The sequence below is a fragment of the Pleurodeles waltl genome, chromosome 5 (genome assembly GCF_031143425.1).
Source record: "Pleurodeles waltl isolate 20211129_DDA chromosome 5, aPleWal1.hap1.20221129, whole genome shotgun sequence".
NCBI lineage: Eukaryota > Metazoa > Chordata > Amphibia > Caudata > Salamandridae > Pleurodeles > Pleurodeles waltl.
This window is the reverse complement of record NC_090444.1, coordinates 776,783,790-776,809,274: the sequence shown is the minus strand read 5'-3', so window position 1 is coordinate 776,809,274 and position 25,485 is coordinate 776,783,790. Positions and strand designations below refer to the sequence as shown.

At 42.1% G+C, this 25,485-nt stretch overlaps 1 protein-coding gene across 5 annotated transcripts in view; it reads right to left on the bottom strand.

Annotated features, from left to right (window-relative positions):
- Positions 1-25,485, bottom strand: part of RRBP1 (ribosome binding protein 1) — a 287,797-nt gene that overhangs the window by 151,733 nt on the left and 110,579 nt on the right. For all 5 annotated transcript variants that reach the window (XM_069234754.1, XM_069234756.1, XM_069234753.1 and 2 more), the window contains exons 10-17: positions 20,153-20,190; positions 18,768-18,858; positions 13,515-13,552; positions 11,581-11,668; positions 10,409-10,446; positions 5,496-5,586; positions 5,346-5,380; positions 1,635-1,725 (exon numbers count right to left, since the gene is read on the bottom strand). In XM_069234754.1, the coding sequence (XP_069090855.1) occupies positions 1,635-1,725; positions 5,346-5,380; positions 5,496-5,586; positions 10,409-10,446; positions 11,581-11,668; positions 13,515-13,552; positions 18,768-18,858; positions 20,153-20,190 (510 nt within the window). The remainder of the gene's footprint in view (positions 1-1,634; positions 1,726-5,345; positions 5,381-5,495; positions 5,587-10,408; positions 10,447-11,580; positions 11,669-13,514; positions 13,553-18,767; positions 18,859-20,152; positions 20,191-25,485) is intronic.

The following is a 25,485-nucleotide window of genomic DNA, read 5'->3' as shown; positions in this document are numbered from 1 at the left end:
CTCAATCAACTTGGCTGTGCCTGAAGGTGTTTCTCAGTCACCTCAAATGTGTAAGTCATGGCTTACAAATACAAACAACTGTGTGCATTGTCCTTGTTAGGTCAAACATGAACCATCAAAGAAACAAGAGTGAAGCAACGAAGATGCTTGCACCGAGTCCAATCAAACGTTTCAACGTGTGGGCAGTCTTCCTTTCATTGTTTTACTGGAGAAGGAGCAATAGAATCGTGGCATAGATTTTAGAGGCTTCAATTCAGCCATCACCCCATCCCTATAGACGAATAGACGTTAAGTTAGTTCTCTTAAACTCCACAAGTGAATACTGGCAAACTGTCCTCACTTAGAGAGAAAAGTAGAGGTCTGTTATTTTAATGCTGACAGGGACTGAGGTATGAACAGCAATGTCGTCTGACTTACAGAGTGACTCAGATTCCACAGGTTGGACATTGAGAAGATTACCAGAACAGATTAAACTTCTGTCTATTGTATGCAGCTGACATAGCTGGGACAGCAACAGCTGGAGTTAGCTAAACGGTTTCCTGTTTTTCAAAAAGCCAATTTAACCATATGGCTCAAAAGCATCTCATGGAAAAAGTGTCAGTGGCCAGTTTGGACCATTAAGTCCCTAAACATCCCTAGTTAATTGTTATTGATTTCTGAGAAAGAGATACTTCAAAAGAAAGAAACATCCCATCTTTCAATGGTGCTTTTAGCTATTGCCAGAAATTTGTCAAGAGGTATGAAGACAGAGTAACGCTACACACTAACTTTACTATCAAACAGCAAAAGCGTGTTATCTTGGCAAATGGTTCCCAGAATGCTTTCTGTTGTTGAGCAGTTGTTTTTAGAGCAATTCTATTGAATGCACCACATTCAAGTAAAAAAGTTCACAAAGGGAGAAGGGAGCATACTGCCTCATACTACAACTCAGTTCGCTAGATGCATTATGCTAAATACAGTGCATAAAAACACTTCAGTATGTCTTTCATTTTCATCATTGTTGGTGTAGCCAGTGCTGTGTATCTCTAGATGTGTTTAAGTTTTTAAAAAAATATCTTAGAGATGGATGCAATCAATACTTCAATAAGGGTCACACTCTCATAAATGATTGAAGAGGGTACAAAGCAGCAACTTCATTTAGAGAAAGCTACTAGGGAAAAAAAAGTGGGACAGCACTTAATGAAAGTGCTTTGCATTCAACGCGTTTTCTGAAGAAATATGGCATGTATTCCAGCATGCATTTTGATGGAGAAACTGAACTCAAGAAATGGTTAATGAACTGAAAACTTAAACTGAAACCTACTCAATAGTGACATATGCTTGAGTAACAATGTTAAGGACATTTTGTCCAGCTCACGACATTCTTAAGCAAGAGGAGAAGGCACTCAGCTGAACGGTGGACTTGTCTGAGATTGGGAATGACTATGTGACAATGTCTAACACTCTATCCCCTTTAACCGGGACAGTATTTTCATCACTCTTGTACTTCTAATTTAGTGTATGAAGTTAATGGCAATCAATTTTACATTTATGAAATAGGAAACCACACTACCTATCCTGTTTACTTGAAAACATTACAGCTGAAATTAAAATATGCACTGGTAATCTCTACATCACCAATTCAATGTTCTTACGTTATTTGTCAGGCTATGTTGTTCCACTGTTTCTTTGAGTTTGAGAGCTTCCTTCTCCAGTGAAGAAATCAAGCCTTCTTTCTCTTGAAGCCTGAAAGACAAAATCAATTTTCATCATCTTCACAATGTACCATATTTTAGTTATGCAAGTTTCTTTGTGGTTTCCTCATTTAGAAGACCCAATTAAAATCTTTGTGAAGTTAAAACTTATCAACCATGTACCATGTTTTAGTTATGCAAGTTTCTTTTTTGTTTCCTCATTTAGTTTGTGAAGCTAAAACTTATCAACCACTGGTGGGCAATAGGAAGAAAACACTGTCACTCACGATATGGTCTGATTAAGTCTGCACCGGTAAAAACTTCTCAGCTCTAGTGCATTTGAAGCTTACCAATTAAAAGATTTTATTGTAATAAGGTACTCCAAGAAAATTGTTTCACAATACAATTAAATAACCTGTAATTGTTAAGTTAAACGTTAGAGGAAAGGAAATCACAGGGTTTCAGGAACAAGATATACAGTATACTGCAGCAATATTCACAGATAAATAAAAATCGCTATGGTTATCTTTCTACAGTGCCATAAAGTACAATCTGCACTCATGAATAAGATGAAATGTCAGCATCTGTGTTGGCATATAAATGAAGACATGTTCAAAATTTATAGAGGGTCTTAAAATAGTATGCTGTAAGGCACAAAAGCTTGCTGAGAAGCTATGAAATATATTCATAGATAGTCAGTTCTGACCATTACAATAGGCACACTTCTCACCTTCCACTAACTAGTGTGTTGCAATCTTGACATGTAAAAGAACAAAATAGGTAGCCATGGGCAAAGTAACACACTAAATGGCTGCATGAAGGTGAAGTGTGTCTAAATTTAATTGGGCTTAGAGACAGTTTTCAGTCTCCCTAAATCGGCATTAATGGACCACTTAAGTTCTCCAGGTCCATGCTTGAGGAGCTCATCCGGCCATGTTTTCTTGATTTCCATTTCGGTACCTATAGCCCTGGCTATTTCCTTATGAAAACAGAGCTACACATTCTAATATGCAAAGCAAAAAATACTGAACTGGATCAGCTGCTCACATATGGACCTGAGCAATTTGTGGCCTCTGTACCAAAGTCCTTTGGTCCAATATAAATCACAACAGGATATTAAGAACTGTACCTGCTTAGGAAGAAAACAATATATTTTGGTTTTATAATACAAAACAACACTTGTCCACTACTGATGTCTTTGTTAATCGAAAAGACACAATATTAGGAAGACATTTTATTGTATCAGAGGTGCTAAATTCCATCAGTGCGTGGTGATGCCCTCTATACACTGTGCATCCGGATGTGTTAGCCTGCGGACTAAGGGGCCAATTACAAGTTTGGTGGTCTCAACGCGGGACCACCAAACTCGTAGGGGGACATCCTCTCCCGCCCTATCACATGATTTCTGCTGGTCTGACCAGGCTGACCAGTGGAAACCTTGAAATAGAGAGTTCCCGCTGGTCAGACCTGCGGGAACAGTGCTACAAGATAGCATTCGACTCCCTTAAAGGACTCCCGATCTCTTAGCACAGAGGGGGCTGATCAGCACCCTCGGAATGTGCACTGTCTGCTTTATGTGCACTGTCTGCAAAGCAGACAGTGTGCACTCCAATGGTGTCAGGCAGGGGCCCCCCTGTGGCCCCTAGCACTTGTTCACTGACAGCCTTTTCATGGTGTGGAATCCGCCATGAAAAGCCTGGCAGAGAACACGGTTGTAATCAGCAGGGCGGCACTGAGGTCAGGGTCGCCATGGCTGATTACAACCAGGACAGCCGTCAGCCCATCGGGATCATGGACCCTGGCAGACAGCGGTGCCCTGGGGGCATCCACCCACCAAACTCATAATGTGCCAGTCAGAGCACCACAGTCATTGCGGTCCAACCGCCACCACGAGTCCGGCGGTCTTCTGATCGCCAGACTCGTAATCAGGCCCTAAGACTTAGCCTCAGATATCCTCCCATCCTTCTGTAGCCAGTTATCATAACAAGGTGAGGCATGTTTGGTATTTCACTACAGTTATGTAAACGTGGCATGCAAGCACAATCAAATGGAAAGAACACTCTTCTCTGATGAATAACAAAACATTGAGAAAAGGATGGATGGTGTTTGTATGGAAAAAAACAACATACACAGGAGTCAGGAGATCTGTAGTACTGAAAAATTGTGAAACTGAATTGCTAAATACCTCAGTTAGACTACATTTAGCTGCACGTACCATACTGAATTGGGAGAAGATGTTAGGGTGGAAACTACACCTATTAAACTTTTGCAATAGGACTGGACCCTTATGACAAACCTAAGGAATGAAAATGGGAGGGAACAGACTAAACTGTAAGCTAACTGAGGGCGTGTAGGCTACCCAATCCAGCTGCATGCACTGTTTTTTTGTCTGTGGTATGGAATAACCTTTGTCCACAGCACTAAAAAAAAAAAAGTCAAAAGTCTATCTCTCAGAGCCACCATAAAATTGGGCATGATGTGTGAAAAACCGCACAATTTTGGCCATTGAACTCTGAGCCTTTCATGGGCTGTCTCCGTGTGCACACAAGTGGACCTTTGTTCTCCGTTTTAAAAAAGGGGGAAGAATGTATTTTTAAAGCAAGAAGATGGAGCCTCTCTCAGTAGGCGTGTTTACAAGTGACAGCATAAATATGGCAAACTAACATATGCTTTTATTATGTTGTATTTTATTTGCAAGGGCACGATGACCATTTGTTTGCATCTTTCAGAACAAGAGTCCATCGGAGCACACTGCCTCTGAAGTCAAGCTTGGCAGGGTCAAGGTAAACAAGTAATCTGTACTTGCTAAACAAAAGGCTGTCTTGCGTTGCCCAATGAAGAAAATATAACAAGAGATGCCATGGACATCCTGGATGTATCTTGGTCTGTTACAGGGGTGTGAAAGAAAACCTTTTGAACACCAAAGGATATATGAGGGACTAGATGGATCACAGGACAGCAATATCGTGCTAGGGAATAAGGCCTTTAAGAAGAGACTTGGAAACATGCTACTCAGGGGAAAGTCCCCCGTAAACTGAGCAATGGTACTCCTTTTAAGGGAGATACAGTTGAGAACCACAATTCCATGTAGGTTTAGCCACCAGAAAGAGGTTGGTTAGTCAATGGATACTAGACAAACGTGACACATAGGTATTTACTTTGTTTGGATACTGAAAGTAGGCGCCAGCTAAAATGAAGGCAAGATGGAGCAAAAATGAATCATCAAATAATATTAGTAGTCCTCTGTGGGACAAAGTTAAGCTTGTTCAGAAATTTATTTTAAAAACAGCACTAAGTTCTTACAGGAAAAGAGTGAGGGAATGGGCAAGTTTGGAATGAACAGGTATAGTGTTCAGGATTCTCTGGGTACCTGCTAGATCATGTCCTCCAACCTGCACAATCTAAATGATGGCTCGCAGTTTAATGATCCCTCTGAGGCAAACTAGAGAGGCCAAAACTCAAAGGTACAAGAAGCGATGCGGACAACTCGGCTGTTGGTCCTTCAAGGGGTCACTGGAGTGAGTCCTACTGCGCTGAGCTCCACAAAGTTCTGCGCAGCACCACAAAACTGGTTGTCAGTGGTTAGTGATATGAAAACACAAGTCCTTTTTATTGGCGTTAGTTATGTTATATGCTAACGTGAAATTTGGCAATACATCGATTGGCCTGTACCTTGTTTGCAGCTGAACCTCTGCTTCTTCTGTTGTCTGAAATTTTAAAAACAGTTTGGTCATTAATTTAAGATAGTAAAAATATTTTATTTTCCTTTTTTTTAAATATGTGGCCACTTCCCCACATAAAGAAATATACAACTCAACTTACTTTATTTTGTATCCTTTGCTGTTCCAAAGTTTCTTTTAAAGTTACAACATCTTTTTCCAGTGAAGAAATGAAGTTGTCTTTCTGTTGAAGCCTTAAAATGAAAATATTGATTTGTATTTACTAACTTTCAGAACGTTTGGTTTCAGCACTATTGTACAAATGACTCACGATTTGACAAATACATAAACCACTGTTTCAAACACATTTTCCAGCAGTATTCATTCCCAAATTAACTTTACACAACTATCTTTATGCGGCTTTTGTAAGAAAATAGATGGCATCCGGTACTTACAGCCAGAATTAATCTGACATTTTTTTAAAAACATTATCGTCATTCACTTGCACCAATTCTATTTACAAATACATGACCACACTGGGGAAGAGGGTCACATTAACAACCAGTGACACAGGGTGTTGTGTGAACAAGGCTGCTTTATTGAAAACAGGTGCACCTAACAATAAAAATGCAGCACCTTTGGCTTACAAAACTACCAGCCTCACTATACACACAGTTCACCTACGTTACTCATGCACCATACCCAACCCTCTTCTCTCCCTTCCCACTTATCCACTGCAATACTGTATTTCCCCCCCCATACTGATATGAGTGATTGCTAGGTTTGACGTTCCTTCCAGTTTATTCTAACTCTGAACCTGTAAATAACATAATTAGTTAAAGAACATTTAACTTCCTGGCTTGTCAAGGTGTGCTCTTGTCTACCTATCCTTAACCACCCGGACTGCTGCTTTCAACAACCATAAACTTGTGTAAACCATGGCAGTTTGACGATGCACTGCCACGCACCTGCTTTCAAGCGACACCCTTAACCAACTCAAACAAATTTTCCCCAGCAACTTAACCAGCTAACCCTGGAATAAAACTTTTTTTTAAAGGGTGGCCCTCCTGATAGGGTATCTATTGAGAGAGGGAGGGGGGCAGGAGGGGCCAAAATAATTCTCTGACCCAGCCACCTTGTCACTTAGACAAAATGGTGGCTGGGAAGCTAAAATGGCAGGTATTCACACACGTGGGCTATCTTGTAAACCACATGGCCCAAACAGCCCAAGCAGTCGTGGACAGCTCCACTTCATGCGAGGGGGGGGGGTGACCTCCTTGGGGTCAGCTACCCCCCCAAAACCTCAGTTTAGGGCATCTGTCCGAATAGCCTTCGCCAGTGACTGACCTTGTAATAAAACCAGAGTAACACTCAGCAACGTGCCTGAAAGAAAGCACCTGCCATCTTTCACAACTGGAGACTAAAAGTGCCTGATATAGATATTGGCAGACGGGTTACTTCTTCACATCTGTGACGGTGTAACCCGTCTGCCAATATCTAAATCAGGCCCTGTGTAGTGGAGGTGGAGTGCAGTACAAAGAGCGGCAATTAACCAAGAAAGTCACTGGCATGTGCAGACTCACTTTTATTTAACAACCACTTTTTTATTTTTTACAAAATATTCCAATTCCATACAGAGGTGCTATTTGCAGCATGAACGGTTCATGCGTTAAAATGCTTAGAGTACTCCTGCCATCTGGCGGTTGAAGCTTGAATGGCTTAAATTATTTGAAAAGGAATTTACTAGACTACAGGTCGTGTTCGTGGATCTAACTAGATCCACCATGACAGCTAACATCCCATCTGACTGTACATGAAAACGGTTTCTTGCATAACTGAGACTCAACACTAAGTGGCATCAATGATTACTGAACATAAGACTCGCCGTGCAATATCAAAGCTCAGCTTTCCAATACAACTAATACAGTGCAAAAGGCACATAACGGATTTGACTACATAAAAGCAAACTTAAACTGGGCTGTAAAAAGAGGTCGCACATTATGGGCTAGCTGTCTCCTTTCAGGTCCGCGGAATGTCTCTAAAGAAGAATAGAAAAGATATTGGAAAAGAAGGTCACAGTTTAATCAAACTTTGCAAAATGTAGGTGTCTCAAGAATGGGGTTAGCATAAACCGAGCATGAAAAGATTTACATGCAAGCGCAAGGAAGCCAGAACACAATAGTGAAGGCTTCTGAACAAAGCTGTTGAATGAAATACATTATCCACAACTACCAAATCTTTCTCTTGGTTTAGAGACACACATAATTTTAAAGGTTACTTGGCGTCCAGATTGTGCGAGTTAATTTCAGAGTGAATGAGTTAACATGCATGAAACAAAAACCTCAGACAGTGCATCATACTTATTGAGGATATCCAGAAGAATCTTTCTTAAAAACATAGTACCGTCTTCAAGGCCTAGTCAGGCAACACAAACTGCAGTTTTCTGGTTTTCTCTAGTTTTCTAACTTCTAGGCCCACTGGCCCAAACATCACCACGCTCCATAATAAGCCTTAAATTCATCCACCAAGGTTATTTATGCAACAGCGTATAGAAAACCCTTCTGCGTTTAAGGGTCTTAGGAACAGTATGAGTGGCTGGGACGACTCCTCTATCCTACTCTGGGGGCATCTGGGTGAATGTGGTGTGCACCATCATCAGAATCATAGCTCTTAGAAGCATAGGAGTAGCTGTGAAAACAAGGGCATAGTTGGTGCAGAGGGGTCAAAGGGAATTACGTTTGGTCTTCTTGTGGGGTGAGCACGAGCCGTACCACTAGTTCAAACAAAATGCACCGCAATAGTGCAATATCCCATTACTGAATATATTATACAATCTAATTTGACATTTTAGTCTTTGAAATAATCTGTGGCAAGAAAGTAACCACTCAATCATTAGTTGCTCTTTTATATTTATTTTTGAGCCCCTCCACGTCTAACTGCAGATTCATTCTTTCAGGACAGACACTATTTATTTTGCATTCTCGCCGCAGATGGCTCCAGATGTGTGTCGGAGACAGCACTGTAAACAATACAAAGTTAATCCTTGCTCATGATAAAATAGCTTTGTCAATCTCAGTTGCCTTCTTATTGGTGGCTTTACCCCCTATTCTGCGTGTGTCCGTCGCCTGAAGGATCGCTCCACTGCCCGTGCTTTGGGCTGGCTGGTTAGAGTGCAGCTAGGGTTGCCGCCTGGCTGTTTCTTTACGGCATCAAAAGTATTTTAATGCCCTGCCCAGTACTAAAATCAGGAAATCATTTAAAGCAGCTATTTCTGCTCCTAGTCAGTACATAATTTAAACAGCAAAGGTAAGGAGAAAGCACTTTGGAATGTGTTATAAAGCTGCCTTAACGAATCCTGGCTGACAATTCTAGTAAGCAAAGACAGACCAGTCATTTTAAAAATTAATAAAGACGATTTTCTATAATGTCCTATTTCGGTGTCATGTTGAAGCCTCTAGAGAATCTAAAACGTTAACGTATGGCCGGTATTTTCCTCTGTGAAAGGAGGAAACCCTAGGCCACAGCCTTCCACTCTTCTCACGGAGTATGAAGTACATCATACATTTTTTACTAGGTTAGCATGCCATGGGTAGGCATGTCGATGTTCAGACTGCACATGTGCTCTTTTTTTTTTTTTAAGTCCCTGACCCAGCCGTCCCTCCAATGTTCCTCTGGGTGTGTGAGATGGTAGCCTTGGTGATGCCCTGGATGTCTCCTCTCACCCTCCCTCTTAATGTTCTGCAAACAGCTATGTTGGAGGTATAGGAAGCAAGAAGCACAGTGTTTTCTATACTTTCAAGGTGAGCGCCACAGTGCATGATGCAATGAATGCCTAGTTGTCACAATGCGCCTACACATGAGAAGACATAACATTAAGTCGTGCAACAAGGTGGCCATATGGAAAGTATAAAAAGCAATGTTTCCATTGGTTTCTATACTTTTAACATAGCTTGCTGGGCATCGGCAAAGGGGATCCATTGGCTTTTCCAAGGTTTGTCAATTATGAATTAGAAGTGAATGGTCAGGTTATGGAACATATCCAAACACCTTGGGGATATGGTGATAAATAATTGTTTCAGAGAAAGTTGTCAGGCCTCAAAAACCCAGTACAGGTTTCACAGAGCGTGCTATAAAATCATAGTCAGCCACTGTAAGAAAAGTGTATTCTGTCCACGGACTATCCCGGCTAACTCAACCTTCAGTTTTTTATGAGATTGTAATACCCTTCATATGAAACTAACTCAGGAAACGACGACTCACTCATTCATAAAATGAAGGAGACACTCATTTATAGACTGAAAATATATTTTAACATTTCTCCAGTAAGGGCAATCATGTTTGATTTAAACATGCTACTGAAATGGTACAACCAGACAGCATAAATGCAATAGAACAATGGCAGTTTCTTGTAGCTGGTGTGTTACTCCTGTAATACACACTGAAAAGGCATTTGAGCATATATCATTCATTTTCGTCCATATCCAAGACGTTACCAATGGGGTTTGCGATTAAAGTTAGTTTTCCCATCAGTTGTAGAGACAAAAAGTATGATTTTTATAATCCCTTTGAGTGGCAAGAGAAAGGCAGAAACGCAACCTGCAACTCATTTTTTAAATGTAAATTGCATGTTTATTTATCAGAGCTGAGATTATAAACCAGCTACATTCCAATGATGATAACCTACAAAACCAATTGTGAACTAGCTGAACGAGCATACTTCCGTAACTAACAGCTGCATGCCAGTCGAGAGGTTCATTGGAGAATTGTATATGAAATTAATAATTGTAGAAAATAGAGATAATCAAAACCATGCAAACATAATCAAAATTCTTCTAGCAATGATAACAGTAAGTACACAGCATGGAACACAGCAAATACATGAATATGGTTAATGATGCAATCTGAATGAAGGCTTTCCTCTGGTATCATTTAGCTTTCTACTTGCTCTTCCAGTTAGAACGTGCTGCCATTTTCACAGCTTGTTACACCCAAGAGCAGCATCTGATTACGGATAATGTTTCATTCACAGCAATACTGCTTTTTCAACTTGACTTTTAGGCAGCCAACCGGCCTTACCTCGCCTGCAACTCAGCAACATCTGTGTGTTCTGTTGCCTGAAATAAACAAGGTTTTAGTTATTTCCAATAAACCAGTAAAATCAACAACTGAACATATCCCGGTCTGCAAATTGATGTTACAACTGAAACGTTAGCAGGCACAGTTGAGAAATATACTAAATCAACAACACACTTAGTATCGAGAACAAAAGGTAGTACACAATGGCCAGTTTAGGCAAGTTCTAAAAATTGAATTACTTTCTCAATGGCCTCACTTCCCATGATTAACAGGGTAGTAAATTAAAAAAAAAAATTGAAATGTGCCACCAAGGAAGTGCTTCCCTGCCAAATAATCCTTCTTCAACAGCAACCCTCAATGTTGGTATTACAGTAAAAAAAAGCACTAGGTGTAAACTGAAAACTGAAAGATAAAAGCGAGTACATGTACTAAAAACATAATGGTTACTTGGCAAAAAATCCAAATCGGGATCAGGATCAGGATCATCCAAAGTGGCCAAACGGTGCCAGAGTTATGGGCTTCTAAAGTTTCTGCCCATTTCAACGTGCCGCCGGAAAACAGGGAACGTGGGGCTCCAACTGCATGTTCCTGAAATTGCCCAGGGGTCGGCACAAGATGAATTAATTATTGATGATCTAGGGAGGGGGCATGAATGGGGTCCACTCAACAGAGCTCTGCAATGGGGCCCCGTCCCTCGGGCCGGCTTATGCAGAAGGGGCCCGGGACCCCATCCCAGGACCCACGCCAAGCAAAGAAGGGAGAGAGCCATCACGCCCCCTAATGTTTACAAAGTTACAACTGGCAAAACAATCTACAAGCCCTAACAAGGGTTAAAAGTGCACATTTTCCAATCTCAGGATTTGTCAGTGTGGCCTAGTAACGCCAAAGCCTTTGCCTACGGAAATCTGGGACCTTCCATGTAACAAAACCTGATTACAGTCAGAAACACTGAGGTAAAGCTAACCGGCATTCAAGCATGGATCTTTAGCACATGCTTTTCACAATAACCTGGCTGAGTAAAGGAAGATCCAACTGCAGGTTGGCCCTTTTGTAAAGATCCGGCTAGCTCTAACACTTCTGAGCTGTTGTGAGCCCTTTACAGCCTACAACTTCTCTGTCTGACCATGATCTGCTTGAAAGCCACATTCGTGCACACATGTAGCTATACTCACATTATTTTGAATTTGCTGCTCCACTGTAGATTTCAATTCACGGGCTTCCTTCTCCAGTGTGGAAATCAGCGCGTCCCTCTCTTGAAGACTAAAAAGGAATACAATACAGGTTCAATAATACATATTCCACGGGGTACTGTGAAGCTTTTCCGATACCCTGAAAACACTTTGCTGACGCTGAACTGTATAGCAGCGCACCAACAATACGCATTTGCTAAATCCTCTTTCTTTAAAATGAGATCCCGGTTGCAAACTCTGCAAGAATACAGTATAAGAAAAATATACAAACGGAGGAAAATCATCTATTAAACCTGTGTTGAAAACTGAAGAACATCCTTAATATTCAGAGCAAGTCTAGATTCCAAGCAACACAATTAAAAAAAATATATATATTTCAAAGATAACTGGTTCTTCCCTTTGAGGAGCAAATTAGAGACTGATTTCGTAAACTTCCTCTATAAATAAACGGAGTCAATTACCATAATTAAGATCAAAGAAGCGATAATTGAGGTCCTCTGCCTTTGCTTGGGATTCCCACCTACAGGGTGGTTAATTATCCATCATCCCAAACAGTGGCATTATGTTCTCTAGCTTAGTGACTCTGCCCTGCAAAAAGCCTTCAGCGGACAGATGCAGGAAACCTAACCACTTTATTCTGGGTGGATGACTAAGCAGTGATAAACGGGGCATGAGTCTACTGTGAAAAGCCAAGACCCTTCCTGTGGGGTCAGCGGCTCGATGCTCCGCTGTCATGTGGGCCTCAGCTCCATCCGACCGCCATTCACAGGGAACATGTTGGACCCGGAAGCCATATTGTGGCACTAGCTATGGCGTATAAAACACATTTTAAACACACAGGTTTAGCATAGAACGTTCTTCCCCAAATTCAACAGGAGGAAGTTAAAGCATAAAAAGAACTACCTTCATTCCTACTCTTGCCCTAATTACAGACCTGGAAAAATAATTAAAATGTATTTGTCAGACCTTATTGCAAGGCCAAACAACTCACGTCCTCAAATATAGCACAATACATTTTAATTTAAAGAACATTCACGTTTTACATCATACATTATGGGAATGATTCCTGTATTATTTTGTTAAGCTTTATTTCCTCATTGGTAAACAAACAGACACTTAATAGGAATCCTGTTTATCCACAAACGTAAGCTATAAACCAGCCCACAGTGTTATTGTGAGATTTTTTTCCAATCAAGAAGTAAATAAAACGCATTTTATCAAAAGTCGGAAAGGAGATGTGTATGTGGTAAAATTAGCTGGACATGGGCATAATATATGGTCTGCGCTGCCTGATCGGGCATGCAAAAGTGTGCATAATGGGGTGGAATCAGGAATGGTTACTGCAAAAGGATACAGACCATCCAGTGACAAATGTATGTGCTATGTATGCAGGCCTTCCAGCTTAGTCCTTTCCCCACACTTGGTAGACTTGCCACGGGTCCCATAGAGTTAATTTCTGTCATTGTTTAGCATCATTCACCATCACACTAAAGGCTGGTTTAGATTCCTACTCCGTTTCTAATGGCTGGACTATAACCACAACACACTAGTGCAGGGACAAGTTTGTGTTAACATCTGCAATGTGCTCCGTGCACTTATGTGGATGGAGGGCTGAGGTGGGAGGACATCTGTAGACCCCTGATCTCTAAAGATGCTGGGCCGGGGAATCTATTCCTAAGCATCTGGCAAAAAGGGGCATGGCAGTGCGTGACTTGCTTCCACCCATGGGCCACCCAAGTCGTATTCTTCGTTTGTAAATACAAAGGACTGTGTGTGGTAAGGCTGTTTGCACACTGTGCAGACCCCTTTATAAATATGGCCACGTCATCCTTTTCCCTTTCAAGTACAGCTGCTGAATTACAGCTAATGACATTAGAAAGTAATGTTCCACTGACCAGAACCTGTAATATACTTACCTCGTTCGCAGCTCAATGATTTCTGCTTCTTTTGTTCCCTGCAATGGAAAAAGTACTAGAGTTTATATAACGCAAGTAAAGGAGACCAATAGCATTTTATGAACAATTCCGAAAAAATCCTGTGGTAGACAGACAACAATAATTATGTCCTAATTATAAACAAAAAGGATATAATGCAGGCACCCAAAATAGAGATGAATCTATAAAAAATGGTTATGAACAATATTTTAATTTGGATTCTCTTAATATCACCTCTACCATTGTCAGCTTATTTGAAACAATCTCATATGCTGGCAGAACAAAACTGATTAATTAAGGTCTTGGTATGACTGGCACATGTCATATCCTGGTCGTCATACCATTAAAATATCCTCTCACAAGCCTCAAAGTAGCTGATGGGTTATAAACACTAGTCAGGAAAGACCTCAAGGCAACAACAAACGCCACTGATTGACTCTCCTCAAATTCCCATCCTCTGAAGTGCTCAGCTAGTGTGGGCACGTAGCCCACCAGAAGCGCACTAAAGTTGCAATCGGTCTGAAGTCAAAATTGGGTGACTTGAGGCCATTAAGCACTCACTGTGGCATAATCCAGCCCTCTCCTAAGTAAAGGTTCTCTTTAAAATCTACACTCTGGCACCCGATGACTCCTTTACCCTCCTTTGTTCTGCAATTCGGAATTCCACATAGGAGTAGTAAGAACTATATACATTTTGAAATCTATTACAATACAATTGTGATGTTATCAAATAGGAATGAGAACGCTGGATTGCAGGAAGGTTGTGTGTGTGGGGGGGGGAGGGGGTCTGAAAAGGATTTTAATTGTACAGATTGACACAGAAATGTGATTGCCAGCACCGCAGTTTTCTCAAAACTTGAAAAGTAGGGACACTGCAGGTCACTATTTAGGTGCTTTGGCAGAGTGGTCGGTGGGACCCTGAAATGGGTTAGCAATGGGCAGTGTAATTCTGGATGGAGGTGCATTGGCGGACGTGAGTTCTGATATCCATTCTGGGGAAAAAACAGGACTCCTAGAAGCCGAGGTTCTTAATGTATTGACAGAACTGCGGCTCCGGTTCCCACCTTCAAGTCAAGATTATCAGACACTACCACAGTTGAATACACCAGCAGTGAGACGAGTAGTAGGAGGAGGTTTTGCAGAACAGAATTTTACCTCCCAAAATTATCAAAGGATACATCTTTTTAAGTGAAAACGAGAACATATCTCCTCTCTCCATTTAAATACATTCAAGGACAAATGGATTTTTTAGAATAACTGAAAACGAGACACATTCCAAATGCTCAGTCAGGGCATGAAATCGGAAGCATCTTTCCTAGGATGGGACAGGTGAGAGGTACGCAGAAGAGAGGAGCACTACACTCTTCATGGTCCTGGAATTGAACACCGCTATATGCTGCAGGTCAGCCTACCACATTCCAGCCTGCTCTAAATCTTATCAAAAGGGCAGATTCATCCATTTCTTGTGGCACCAAGCAATCAAATGTTGTGTTTATCCGAATCATAAGACTATGCCTTGCACAGGGATAAGTGCTATATCAAGAATTCATTGCCTTAGGGAGGAAGCGTGGACAGAGCTGTAAATCAGAGGTGAAGCCCACACCCGCACCCCAACAATATTAAACAAACCAGAGCAGAGCTAGAACTGGTTAAGCAGCATGAATAGACTCTTAAGGAGAGATCATTTCCATATGTACTGTTGTTTCTTGCTTTCGAAATAGAGAAGCCCTGTTCCCTGCTGGAAGGCTGATCACCTTAACTCAAGGTCGTATGATACAGAGGAGAATGACTACATTTCCAACTTTCGATCCAAAACCATAAACAAGAGGAAGAAAGTTAGGGTCGATGTTGACCAGGAGTCAATGCACCAAAAGGCTGGGTTAGTGGTCCTTACTCACAATACCAGCTTTGGTATATGACAGAGGTGATGAGGCTCTTGCTTTTCCATCACCGGAAAACTAAAAGGATTTAAAACTCAAACATTAAGATATTCCAATGCACATGAAAAACGGTTTACCAGGACAACCCTGATTAGGCTACAACTGCCACAAAATGAGGCCGCCCAAATAACCTGTTGGTTGAATATCAAAAATGTTATATTTTATGCGAGTTGCTAGGTCTAGCATTTTCGGCGTGGTTTTCCCCTAGTGTTTGACTTCAGACCTGCACCGATTTTGCCACCCACTTATGTAGCACTCAAAAACATGTCTGCAATTGCAGAGCCTCCGTGTGCAGTCTTAAAACGCCATTTTAACCTGGCAAAGTAAGTCCTTTACCAGACTTAAACCTTTTTTTTAATACATATTCGTCATCCCTAGGGTAGGCCAGGGACAGCCCAGGGGACAGAGTGCTATGTATTTAAAATGTAGGGCATGTAATCTCAGGTTTTACTTGTCCTGGCACTAAAAAGCATTCATTTTTCACTAGTGCAAGGCCTATCTCTCCCATAGGATAGCACTGGAATTGCATTATTCAATTTTATGAGTGTAATTTGCAAATGGGAACAGGTTACTCCTTCATGTTTAGTGCTTTTGGAATCACAATTTTAAATCCTAACTTATGGAGAAGTTGGATTTCAGCTAGCAATTCTGAAAATGCCACTTTTAGAACCCTTGCCTTTGGGGACTGCAGTCTGTCTCTGGGTCATATGACTGGGTGTAGGAGACAGTTGGGCTTTGTGTATTCCTCATAAACAGCACACTCAATGTGACTGAATGAGCCATTGCTGGCAGAATGAGAGGGAGAAGCTGGGTCCAGCCCCATTTACACTTGAATAGCTGTGTTCCCCCTGTAGTTAGTCTGGAGCCAGGGCAAGGAAAGCAAGACTTCAAAGGGAAATCCATTGCAAACACCCATGTTGCATCCCAGCTCTTCAGACCCGTATCGCCCTTACTGCGAGACGCATCTTCCACGGCAGCTTTGATGGCAATGTAAGAATCCACATCATAGTCTTGCAGCTATTCAGAACCAAAGCACTGGCCCGACTGTGCGCTGGACTTCGCATCACAAGCCCAGTCAATGGGATCCTCAGCCACGATGCAGGCCCGTGAATCACAGCTTGACCCCATCTCGGAACAGGCACATCACTTTGGCTACATGACACTCTTCGATGTGGCTCCTCGCAACACTCCGCAAACCAGGATTTAAGGTTCTCTGTTTGGCAGGGCTAACTGGGTTCCTGTAGCCTGCTTGTGCTCCATCTCGGTTGGCCTGAACTTGTGGCTTTCTCCTGATTCGGCAGGACCAGATATCAACAGTTGGCGCTTTGTGCTTTTTGGTACTACTTTCAATGAAACCTTTAAAAGTGAATATCTCTAGTTCTACTAACTGGATTTTCGTTGTTTGGGTCTTGTTTTCTTTATTAAAATAAGTTCTATTTTCCTAATTTGGTGTGGGATCCCTTTTGTGATATCGTTTCACTTTATTACTGTTTGAAGTGTTGCACAAATACTTTATACACTGCCTCTAAGTTAAGCATGACCGCTCCATGCCTAGCTACCAGAGGGATGAGCACAGGTTAATTTAGGGTTGCCTTGTGCCTCACCCTGACAAGGGTTGTAGTTGCTGATTGGCCAGGGCTCACACCTCAGCCAACCAACAACCCAATTTCTCACAGGAGCACACTGGATAGCCTGCCAATACTCAAAAGTATCCAGGGACTAACACTGTGACGAAATTATCCACTAGACTTTACAGACAAAAAGCCATTTTTTTTAAAACTAAAAAATGATAACATTAGATCACATTTATACTTTGCTCATCAACATGGCATTGTACTGCAAGATAGAATGATTTTAAGGTATTTTGTTCTATACAAAAATTGTACTTGAAATCAAGGGAGGAGGCCCAGAGGAGCAACAGGTGTATGTGAGTGTTTTTGTACTAAAGGGCACATTCATATTACAGAAGAGGCTGAAGACACTTGTGCATCCCTTGGGTAATGCAGGCAGCTATGATGCAAATATTGCTCCCGGTCAATCTCAAAGAGTAGCATCCTTACTGCATGGGGCATAGTCCCAAGCAAATGAGGAAATGCCTTTGCCCTTGCACCGACCTGTATTAAACATGTTGCACAGAGGCAAGCTGACTCTCGGGGGCATACTAATTGTGGGCCACAGAAGAGGTGGTGCACAACCAATGAAGCCCCCCTCTCCCACCACCAATACCATTCCAGCTATCCCCCACAGGCAGGTATAGTTGCACACAGCAAACACGCTTAGTTTTCCAGCTCCCTCTTTAAATTCAGCAGTGGCCCACTTGCAGTAAGAGACAAACTGGCAGTCTGCAACTGCTGGTCCATCTGTCACTGTAACACTGTCCCAGCGCTGCTGAGTTTGTGCCTGTGCTGGGGGTAGCACGGTTTTACATAATCTTTTACATAGTCTGGAACACTGTCCTGATACACGCTGAGCAAAACCAATATGGATGCACTCTGGGACAGACCGATACAGTGCACCCAAAAAGCTATACAGGCCATTTCACCCCAGTACTTCCAACACATTACACACCATTAAGTGTGCATTGGCCAGACCACGCTCTATTTCTGGAGCTACCCAAGATTACTAGGCAGAGACTTGGTGGGTTTTAGGTTTCCGTGAATTCCTTCAAACAGTCATCAGATCCAACAATGACACTTCAACAACAACAACATAAAATAACAATGACATGAACTGACTTGACCGAAGTTCAGAATTCTAACGAATAATGTGTCTGTAAACAGTGCTATTTCTACGTGCAATATTTATGCACTGTATGCTTGGTTGCAATCGTTTTGGTTTATTGTTTAGCACTTAATAGCAGGAATAGGCAATTTATGTGTATAGAAACCAACGATTCCAGAAGAAAATGTCCCTCTTCTGGTCATGTCCAAGCACCATTTTCTGGAAAAAACGCTTTTATCCCTAAGATCTACAATAGAGGTATAACATTTCTTGTCATACTTTTACATCCAATCAAGAAATTCACAGCGCTCTGTTGCTTTGTAGCCAGGTCTGTGCTATACAGGTACAATACAGACATACAGCTACACATTTACCAATTTGCACACTGCCAAAAGAGTCAATACTCTCATTCGAAATATAATTCCTCTTGTTGATTACTCATCTTTACAAAGCTAGTCTGCAAGCAATAAGAAATAGAGATATGAAACCCCTAACACCTGGAATAGACAACTTTGCACATGCCATGAGTGCTTGCCATAGATGTTTAGGGGAAAAAGCAGTTAGTTGTACTTACATTACTTTGATGTGTTTGCTGCTCCAGAGTAGATTTAAGTTCAAGGGCTTCCTTCTCCAAAGAGGTAATGTGTGCATCCCTCTCTTGAAGTCTGAAACAACAGGCATTAGTATTAATTTCTATTTGATAAACACATTGTTGGAAATCCAATGTGATATAAACTGGAAAATAGCATGCCTAACTTTTATAATGAAGATATGGGGTGTCAACGCACAAACTGGTTTGAGACAGCCTTGACTTACTAACTTGCATTCCTTTTGATCATAATTGTCCCATTGTATAAGAAACTGTTGCATGCATGTATGTCACAGGCGGCCAGGGGTCAATGCAGTAGTGAGGTGCATAGGTCCTCCACATTACGTCTAAGAATTAAACCCTTTTTCCGAAAGGAAAAACACAGAAAATCTACAGTATGCAGCAAATATGTACTCAACATCTGCTACATGAAGACCTACGTGATGGTGCCAAGTTTGAAGAGGTGAACATCTCTACCGGCATATTTTGGACCCTGTGGTCCGGTAATAAAAATATTGAAGGGAGTTTACATGACAAAAATACTTTTTTTGTGAAGCAGAGGAAGACATCAAAGTGGTGCACTTATAAAGTAAATGGGGAATGAATTAAAAACTATTTGATCTACAGTCAACATAATCCACATGAACAAACTTTTTAGATTAAAGAGAATGCATTGAAGAAATGCTATTATTAGGCTTTCAAAATTCAAACCATCTTCATTAACAAAGCAGAGGCCTCTTCTTAATTTCTCAGAGGGAAACAGCAGCTACTGAAATGCAGGCCCTGCAGTGCTATGTCCCTCTCCATCGCAGGCCAAGTACTGTGGAGCGAAGGAGGGGCGGCAATAAGGAAAAGAGAAAGAGCAACACCACTTCCACTGGGCCGGCACCAAACTACTGACTTGTTAAACTACTCCTGCAAATAAAGATAACCACGTCAGTGGTGCAGAGCAGGGTAATGAATAGGCCCTTCCTCTGCTCACGCCACACACATCAAGCACTGTCAATTACACACCAGCAGACAAATGATAGACTTGGGTTGGGAGAGCGCCACTTGGGGAGAGCCGATTTTTGGAAACCGAACATCACCCGGCCACATTCTAATCTATCGGGCACCTATGTTTAGAACTGAAAACTAAATGAGAACGGATACTCTTAAAGGTAATTTTATCCCTCCCTCCATACCACGCCCTACAAAAAATAAACAGTACCAGTGAGTTATTTGTGGCAACTAAAACGCACAGAAGTACTTCAGAATTATTTACACGCAGGTTTTCGTAAATCACAGGTTCAGTCATTTATCACAAACAGGCTGCGTACCCAAATACACCAAAGAAGATTACAGCACCATGGCTTATTAATCGAACATACCTGGTCTGAAGCTGAATAATTTCTGCCTCTTTTGCTGCCTAAAACAAATTAAAAAGTTAAAATGTTATGTTATGCTATGTTAAACTGCATCCTACTCATTAAAACCTAATCGGACAAACCCCATCCACTTTTAGATCAATTTTATTTATTTTTTTATATATTTTTTTAACAATGTATAAGTCACAAAGCAGTGGCCGGATGGAGACATGTTTGTAGCTTTAGAAAATGCTTCAACTAAATATCAAACTGTACATTATTGAGAACATAAATGTACCTTGTTGAGTATACTGCCACCCTGAGTTGGGTCTGAGGAAACTTCAGCTATACGAATCGTATGGCATCCCCCCATTTAAAACATGACGTATGATGGGACTTTGCCTAATACTGGTTATCAAGTTGTAGTGACAGCATGTTCATCAAAAAGACTGCCACAGATTAGGTAACTAACAGTTAACAAATGTCTAGTTTCTTAGGACACACGACCAAGAAGGGACATAGTTGTAATGTGGGTACAATTCAGGGCCACACAAACGTTCCCATGAAAGAATGCAGGCTGCCATCTGGGCAAATTCTGCATATTTCTTAAACAGTCTTCATTGAATGAAAGTTCCTACAGGTTGTCTAAATGCGCCTGGATGCCACCCGCAACCTGGCCACGGTCATGAATCACATGCATGACGAGCACAAAACTGCTGTGCATTTTTGTTGCACAACAAACTTCACTCAAACGAGAAGCGACAATGAGCAGATGAACAAACGGGATAGAGAAAGGGACAGAAGGGAGGGCACAAAAGCACTGGCATCTTCATTTGATAACAGTATTATTGCTGTCAAACCAGTCAGTGATTATTGCTCACCCGCACCCTCACTGTGCACTCCCCTCTGTTGCTAGTCATAAATTAGTAGCTGGTCAAAACAACTATTAATGGCCTGCTTCCTACTTAATTAGGCTAAAGGAATGCAATGTAGTTCGCTTTTATTAAGGGGAGTACAGAGCGAATCTGACTGATACCATGACTGTATTGCGGAAGTGAAGCTTCAGAAAAGGGATGTGGTCCGTAACATGTTAGGCAGGCTCTCGGGCATCAAAACATTTGTTTGGATGTTGAGGACCATGTAGCGAATAGCTCTATAAAGGTTGGTTCTTTGATTGAAAAGTATTCTGCAATGAAACAGGGTTCCAACGGGACAACATATCACTGACAATATTGTAAACTAACTTGCGATTCAGTACAAGGTTGAATGCAATGAACAGCTCCCTCAGAAACGCCAGGAAGGACAAATAACCCCCTGAAGCAATGCGGTTCCTTGTTTAATCCCTGCCTTTATTAGCACCTGGACCACTGTCTGAACCATGTACTCACACAGGAATTGTTAAACTTTACTTTAGCAAAAGAACAGGTGTGCTTACTTCCCTACGTTGTCCGAATTATATTCTTGTCCAAATGGGCTTCATTATCTTTCATCCAACTGTGACCCTCAAAAGCAAAGTTTTTTGAAGGTCAGGAGGACCGGACAATCAACAGCAGACGAGGATGGCGCAGGAGGGGCTCAAGCAACAATGGTGTGGGGAGTACAGTGTCAGTATAAGGACAAAAGTATCTCTGCAGGGGTCTGAAACTTTGTGAACAAAGTGTGCTGTCCAAAGGACAGAGTGCTAACCCTTCTAGCTTTGTAAAGAAATCCACTTGTCCCACGTATACAAGAGAGGAGGGATAGCAAGGGCACACTAATAGTCAATTGCAACCACTAAGCAAACTTGACCTCCTCGGCCTCTCCACCCTTGCAAGCTCTCTTATTATAAAGTATAAGCACAAACACTATCTTCTTGCTATAAGCAGTAAACCATTTGCCTTTCCATTAACTTGCCGTAGGGCCCTACCACTTCTAGATATTCATCACAGGGTCCATCACCCTTCTGTCTTATTTGCTCACAACAAGGGCTTCATACGCTTCCTGTTAAGGTACAACCATCCCTTGCTATGCATATAGGTAAAGACTCAATAAATTGGAATGAACACATCAATGCGTACACACACTTCTTCCCCTTCTCACTACACATGCTATAACCTGTGCTCCACTCCCTCACCACAGGCTCGTTGCCACTTGTCCACTTTTACTATAGGTCCCCCAGTTCCCTCCCCCTTTCAGCAGAGGTATTATGCCCCCTCCAGTTTCACGCCTCAAATCCAAAACTTTTGTGTGATACTGCTGCTACCTTGCCCTTTTGTGTTTCATCTCAGACTGTCCCCCCCCTTCTTCTTTAACCTCTTTGTCATTTTTGCTCATCTACGAGCTGTGAACTGCCACTTGATCTTAACCAACCCACTTTGCCTCCTGTGACTCTGCAAACAGTCCACACAGTACAGCAGTAGTGAAGACATGTTGTAAAGAGCCACATGTATATGCAGAGGCTTTCTGTGGCCAGTGCATTGATGACATACAGTGATGACAAAATGGCAAAGCAAAAGTATCTGTTTCAAGCTTGCATTGAAGAACAAACACTCGCAAATATGAAATTAAGAACTTTAGAATTTTAATTGGCTAAACTAAGTGCACGTATAGCCAGGGCAGAAGATTGGTGGTCAGCAGACACAGGCAAAGCATTAAACTGAAGAAAGACAATGGTGGCGTACAACACCAGATAAAAGGGAGGTAACCATAGCTCAGTGGGGATAAGAGTTTATCAAGCGCAGGAAGTGGCTAAATATACAAAGGCGCACTATCGGTGGTCATGGAGGATGGAATCTTAACTGAGTAGCTTGGACAATGCAGGTTTGAAAGTAGCTATTTCAATAGAATAATGCCTGCTTCAGTGTAGGAAAAGCCATAAGACAGATGGCACTGAGGAAGACTGGAAGACCTGAGGGGAGTCAAGCCAGATAGAGGTGGAGAGAATAGACACAGAAGCTGTGTATTACTGAAATAAGTAAATGGCAAAATTCAAGAAAGGAGGGTTGGCCGGGCATCAGGGTAGGACAGCTGGAGAGCCTCGCAACAAGATCTGAGGGCTGAATTTGAGATGAACTGTGATATCAGTGGTCCAGTATTGGGAAAAGGCACACAAGTACTGATCAAAACAGCAGTGTCAAGGGCAAAATTAGAGCAGGATGGGAGAAAAATGAGGCTGGCATAAGAATATAAAGGCACCCAATTATAAGTACAGGAAATAGAAAGGCAGATAATATTAGGATAGGGGAGAGCAGGTGGCTGGATGACAGCACAAAGAAAGAAACCAAAGTTGCTGAGGAAGAATTAGCAAATCGGGTAGATGGCTCAGTGGGTTAAGACTTACTGATGACAACTGCTGTGATCTGAAGACTACTAGTTAAGATTCTGGCAGTTTCAGATTCTGGCCTTCCCTCCTTATAATGGTGGCACACTGAGTACAATTAAGTAATAGTAAGCTCCAACATTTATATCGCTAAAAAGGGAAGATTAAAACGCACTACACATAAAACCAAAATGAGAGATGGAATGAAGAAGCAGAGGATAGTTATAGGGGAAGGGCACGGCGGTAAAAAAGCAAACTGGACACTTAGGTCAAAGAGGAAGAGCCGTGTCAAGATCAGAAGGAGAAGTACCAGAGGACACAGGTCAGACAAGCGCTCCTACATCCCCACGGGTGATTACCAGCGCTGGACAAACAAACCTCAAATAAAATAATTTTAGCCAGAGGAAGAGCAGTCGAGTAGACTGGAGGACAAGGGTAGCGAAGAGAACTTTCATTTGTGATCCAGTGAGGCAGTAAATGAAAGAGTGACAGTCAGAAAAAAAAATCGCGTAGTGAGGTGAGTCTCGTGCCTCATAGCGCTTTGAAAACGAATAATAGCTGCATAATACAAATGCTGTGGAATGCCTCGAAAGAACAGAGGTCTTCTATAGGGCAAGGGTACAAATGTAAAGATGAGAACTGGAGAGTTTCGGGGGTGGGGTGGGGGGGGAGCACAGTACGGGGTAGGAGAGGCAGAAACATTAGATGTTGGGGAAAAACAAAGCTATCAAGAGGGATAAACAGGCACACAGACGATGGAGTGCATGGAAAAGTATAAATATGGGAGATCAGAATCTAGGGACAGTGGGAGAGGTTGTGACCGAATATGGGGACACAGGGGCTTTCCAGAGCTATTGCTTGTGGTGCATGGGGTAAAAGAAGGGAAGCGAAGAGGCAAAATCTGAAAATGGGCAAGATGGATTACTGCATCAAACTATCTGTTGACAACCAGTGTGGTCAGAAGCTGAAACCCCTGTAAGTCAGACTCCGCCTTCTATCCTTTTAAGGTTGCTAAATAGCATCGGATTGAGCGTGGTAAATTCTCTTATTCATAGTGTTTGAAGCGTTTAAGTGAAGTGTGAAGCACTAGAATTTCAAAACATGTATAAGCTATTAGGAGAGACCTCGACAAGGGTGAGGATGTGGCACTGTAGAATGTGGTTGTGGTACTACAGGTTCAGTGAGAGGAAGAGACAGGATGGGGCACAAGCAACTGAAAGATACAAGGCAGATCTAGAGGGCATCAGAGAAGAGCTGAAGCAGGCATGTAAGAGTGTGGTGAGGCATACATTGGATGCGGTATTTGGAGGAAAGGATCCAGATGCCTGGGCAAAGCTAGGGAGAAAACACAGGTGAGACTGCTGGTTTTCGGCTGTGGGAGCCTGATAGCTTCCATGAGAGTCTAAGGCTCGGACTCAAAAAGTGGTCAATGCATTGTGAGGGACAAAGTGAAATAGCTGATCGGTTACTTGACAGGCAATTAAATACTATGAGGTCAGGAAACTGGGAAAGATGGGGGAAAAAAGGAATTGGCGGATCGTGGGGAAAACACTGGGTGTACTTACCACCAGCAGCAGGCTCCTAATGAAGAAAGGAAGAATAGTACACTTTCAGGGCACGTTTGAGACAATGCAGTAAAAGAAGCCTTGAGAATTTGTAAACGACTCCCTCGCCGTTGCTCACTGCCTACCTCTCAGCTGACAATGGGAAGTGAGGCCCTGTTGCCCATTCGTATGAACTACTTTAGCTTTTACTCTCCCCACAAGTGCCTCCTTCTTGGAGCTCCAGCCATGCAGTGGACGCATCGCATTTATCAAACCAGGTGTGTTAAGCTCTAGCTGCTTGATATAGAGGGCTGTCCCCCCTCAGCCTACCACACATCATTTTGTCACTTGCTGCTTTTTATCAGCCATCATGGATGCCCCTGAAAACTGTCTAAGCCACACTGAGGATTAACAGTCAGTTTCATTGAATTGTGTGCTGATTAATATCAGCTGATTGTTGTGGCAGCATGAGCAGCAAATGATAGGGGGCCATTTGCACCCTTTATCAGACCGCT